The sequence below is a fragment of the Stegastes partitus genome, unplaced genomic scaffold, assembly GCF_000690725.1.
Source record: "Stegastes partitus isolate 25-593 unplaced genomic scaffold, Stegastes_partitus-1.0.2 Scaffold1843, whole genome shotgun sequence".
NCBI classification, from domain to species: Eukaryota; Metazoa; Chordata; class Actinopteri; family Pomacentridae; genus Stegastes; species Stegastes partitus.
The window spans coordinates 51,744-56,137 of record NW_007579574.1 but is presented as its reverse complement, the minus strand read 5'-3'; the positions used below and the strand labels follow the sequence as shown (position 1 = coordinate 56,137).

Here is a 4,394-nt window from a genome sequence, read left to right as displayed (position 1 = left end):
GATCACTGCTGCCTACAGAGCCGCTATGGCCACGTCTCCGCTCAGAGACTTCCTCGTTACCTATTTAATGCCAGAAAAATGCTATGAGCATATTTTCGTCCACCTCCACTGGCACGGTGAGTTACCGCGGTTGTGAAATGTCGGTGTAAGCGCGTGAAATGTTGCGTAAAATCCGTCCAGATGTGCGGGACTGCATGGGAGCAGGGAGGGAGTGGAGGATGTTTTCTTCTCTAACGCTCACAGTGTGCTTGGAGTCCCGAAACAGAGATATCTGGTGGCCATCTGGGATGTACATTATTCTTATAAAGTCATGTTTTAAAAGTTATCCAGCGTTATGTGCTGCGCGCTAATGCTGATCATTTGTGTTCCAGTGCCTTGCCTGAAGTTTGTACTGAACAAAACTGTCGGATTTTGGATCATACTGGACACATTCCTGGGTAAGACTGCATATCTTGCCTGATTTAATCATGCAAATGACAAACACAAGCACTATGATTAGGTAACAGTGTTCCTCCTGACATGCCCAACAAGCCCCCTGAGATTACATTAACATACTTATCTATAATTAAAGCACTGTTGTGTCACTCATGTCTCTTTACACTACAATGATTGTAAATAATCAGAAAATTAGGATTCGAATGCCTTCAAGAACCTACTATGAACCAGTGTGTTGATAACCATGAGCACATCTGGCCTGGTGGTAAAGCAACTGCATTACTATGTCATCTATATGCAGATAGGAGTGGTAATGGGAAACTGAATCATGCCAGAGTGCCATGCGATGTAATGTTTGGGCATTTAATGTGAACATTAAAAATGTATTTGTGCATATAGAGTGTTTTGTAGTAGATATAAATCAGAGCTTACTGCCTGCTGCCGTGCACGGTGATTTCCAGACAGGGGACAAATTAAAGGAAAAAAATGGAACTCTTGAGCCCTATAGTGACCCATCATCTGGAGGTATTTTGCAGAATACTTTGGCTCCACTGGGCACTGCAAATCAATACAGTGATCGTCTATATCCTGTGATAAAACGTTTCTCTCCTGATGGGCGTGGTCTCTTCCAGAAATACAATACCCGCATGAATGTTTTGGTTCCAGGCCCAGAGTTGGCTGTGTGGTTTTCAAAGGTTCATTGCAAGATAGTCATTTGGATGGAGAGGGGAAACCATGGGAGGGAATCCAGTGGTGATAAGGGGGTTGTAAATGAACAGGAGAGGGAGATAACAATGGAAATACAATGAACAAGGGAACAGAAAATTGCACTGAGAATGAAAATGATGTGAATCATACACTGCGGCTTTCACAGTCAAGAGATCTCCACGACATAATTATAACACCAAATGAAGACATATATAAAATAAAATGGCGTTCATGCCTCTAGTAGAGCTCCAGATACCTGAAGAAGTAATTCCAAGGAACACTGGAGCTGTTCTTGTGACACATAGTGGCTCCACACCCTACGGAGACACTTTATAGTGGCTTTTCCTTTAATTTGTCACCAACTGCTGTGTGTTCACATATGGATTATCAGTGTTCCGTCTCATCAACCATCTCATCTCATCTGTTGTCTCCCTGCAGCACAACTGCCTCAGCTGCTGAAGATACTGTGGAGAGGAAATGCAGAAGGTCTGAGTCTGATCTCCGTCCTGCTGCAGCTTTATGCGTTCTCATGTCCTGTTGTGTATGCTATCGCCAACCACTTCCCACTCTTGTAAGTATATAACAACAAGACAATAAACAAGACAACACTGTTACTGGTGTTTCTGTGATGATGGAAACTGCACCAGCATGCATTGGATCTTTAAGTTTAGACAACATATTGCAGAAGTTTGCTTCTGTTTGCACAAACAAGTGGACATCCATTCAGCAAATACACATATACATACACCTTTAGCATAAGTTCAAAGATTATGGGTCCAAATGTTGCAGAAATTACAGTCTTTCTCTGTTTGGAAGCTGAAAAAACATACTGATCATCAACCTTTTAATTGAACTGCTCTACAGTGCCTGGGCAGAGAGGCTCATCACGTTGGCCCAGACGGCAGCGATTGTCTTCCTCATCCTGCATTACCGTGGCAACACTCTCGCAGGTCAGCATCTACACATTTTTTGCAACTGTAATACTGTGATGGTTTATCTCTAAATGCTTTGACTTCCTCTCTTGAAGCCACTTCTTCTGAGAATGTGTAAATCGTTCACACAACTATAAGTTCATGTTTAACGTTGTCCTAAAACAGTTTTTGGCAAACACGAGGTATGACGTGTATTTTTTTGCTATTGATGGGTTAAAGTTTAATAGTCTAGGGAGTGTTTACCGCAGCAGGAGGACAGACTCATATCAACTTTCAATATCATACTAATAAATTGTATCATTCATCTCTCTGTGAATCAGCTTGGCCGACATTTTTTTGTTTTCCAGCATGTGCTGTCAGTAGCCTTTATGGATTCAGATCATGACTGTTGGTCTTGTTTATGCTGCCTCACACTGATGGAACTATCAGCTGTCCAAATCTCTTGTAGTCAGTGATGTAATTAAATTTACACAACACCATGATTCAGAGGATTAGAAACAGGCTGCTGAAACATGTCTGTGTGGTGCCTCTGTCATCCAGTCTTATACTGAATGTGGAAAACAGTTTGTCAGCTACCAACTGTGTTAAAGGTGATTAAAAACCACTCACACACGCTTATTGTTTAACTTTTGGTCAGTGCTTTCCTGCAGCGCCACCTTGTGGTGTCTTGACTTATCTGAAAGACCTTCCACAGAACAGAGAGAGCTGGTTTTACACAGAGGTTGACATGATTATGGAAATTTTAAGTTGTGTTGGATAGCTGTTGATTTCGTATGAACATTTTTCTTCTGATTTTATGTTGGTGTTGTGTTGTTTTTCTGGTGTAGCAATTTCCCTGAGGTTTTGTACCGAAGGGATCAATAAAGTTTTAATCTAATTCTAATTCATACGTTTTTGTTTTTTCTCGTGGGGCATTCAAATTTCTAACATCTTACACATCTTATATCATGCTGTTGTGCATTTATTTGGCAGGAGTGCTGCTTCCCTCTGGTTTCGGCGGTCTTGTCTTCCTCCTGGGCTCATATGCGACTGCAGCAGTCGCCTCAGTGATTCATTCCTCCAGTTTGGCAGCTTTAATTGCAAGCAAGGTAGCAACTCTCCGCTTTAAATTGCATTTGCAGCTCCATTTCTGTGCTTGTTCTTCATTACTGGAAAGTGATTATGTAAAGTAAACATGCACGTATATGAGAGAAGAGTGAATTCATTTTGCTTGATTTGCTGTTTGCAGGTTTTCCAGACCACAACTAACCACCAGAATGGCCACACAGGTCAGCTGTCCACTCTGTCAGTGCTGCTATCATGGGCAGGGTCTCTGGGTGTCGTCTGGATTTCTCTGCAGGTACGCAATCAGGAATCACACACAATTGCAAATTTTACACTAATCTCACATCATTGTCTTCAGTAACTGAGCTTGAACCTTTATCTTGTAGGAAACCGGAGGCTCTCTTGCTACTCTGTCACACATCCTGTCAGCCGGCCTCAGCTGTGTCCTCCTGGTCCAGGTCCTCTGCTACAGGAGCATCACCGGCACAGATGCAAAGAAGAGAGAGTAGAGGTGGAGGGAGGCGACAAATCAACACTCACATCGCATGCATATCCTAACTGTCATGCAGCTGTTTGATTCTGTGCAGGAAGCTGGACTTGTAAAGTGCAGCAGTGAAGCAACTGTCAGTGTTTACAGGGTGTTTTTGTACCACTAAGTCTGATTGGTACTCTCAGATCTAAGTTGAAACAAGTTGCGCCTGTGAAAATAAGAGCTTTCATTGTCGTGCTTTTATAAAAACTTTATATTTTATTTATGCAGCTTGTTTCCAATTGCTGCACCGGTGAGAGAATAAAAAGTCTTTTGCTGCCCTCTAGTGGTTTAAATAGGAATTACTTTACTCTCAGGGGAAACCAATTTATTAGCATCTGCCTGTGATTGGCAAAATAAGAGCTTGATACTGGATTTCTTGGGAATACTGGTGATATGGATTTGAGGGAGTAAGAAAAGCTGATATCAATATATTGGCTGATATTGTTTCTATATATGTTATAGTTATATTGTAAAAATGGGGGGAAAAAATAAAGTGATGTCATTGTTTATCAGCTCTCCAGCAGTATATTTCACAAATTAGTCATTAGAATAGTAATTACATTCTCCTGGTCACTCTATTCTAAAATGTTCAGAAGTGAAGGCTAACTAATTGAGCATCCACATCTACAGGGCCTATAAGGATGGTTCTACCAGTTTTGGTGCTTTCCTTTATTGCTTTTTTAACATGAAATCATGGTTTAACTTGACTTTTTTGACAAGAGTTGACAAAATCGAATCCCTTA

The 4,394-nt window shown here is 41.4% G+C and overlaps 1 protein-coding gene across 1 annotated transcript; it reads left to right on the top strand.

Moving 5' to 3' along the window:
- On the top strand, positions 1-3,934 carry LOC103372852 (mannose-P-dolichol utilization defect 1 protein-like). Its single transcript, XM_008302597.1, has 7 exons — positions 1-116; positions 372-437; positions 1,582-1,714; positions 2,008-2,093; positions 3,048-3,163; positions 3,304-3,414; positions 3,506-3,934. The coding sequence occupies exons 1-7, from the start codon at positions 26-28 to the stop codon at positions 3,626-3,628; spliced, it is 726 nt and encodes a 241-aa protein (XP_008300819.1). The 5' UTR covers positions 1-25; the 3' UTR covers positions 3,629-3,934.
- The last annotated feature ends 460 nt before the right edge of the window (positions 3,935-4,394 follow it).

Excerpts from the sequence above, each read along its gene's own strand:
- LOC103372852 (XM_008302597.1), top strand. The coding sequence starts at position 26 with ATGGCCACGTCTCCGCTCAGAGACTTCCTCGTTACCTATTTAATGCCA. Across the intron at positions 1,715-2,007 it reads GCCAACCACTTCCCACTCTT|TGCCTGGGCAGAGAGGCTCA; the intron begins GTAAGTATATAA and ends ACTGCTCTACAG. Across the intron at positions 3,164-3,303 it reads CAGCTTTAATTGCAAGCAAG|GTTTTCCAGACCACAACTAA; the intron begins GTAGCAACTCTC and ends TGCTGTTTGCAG.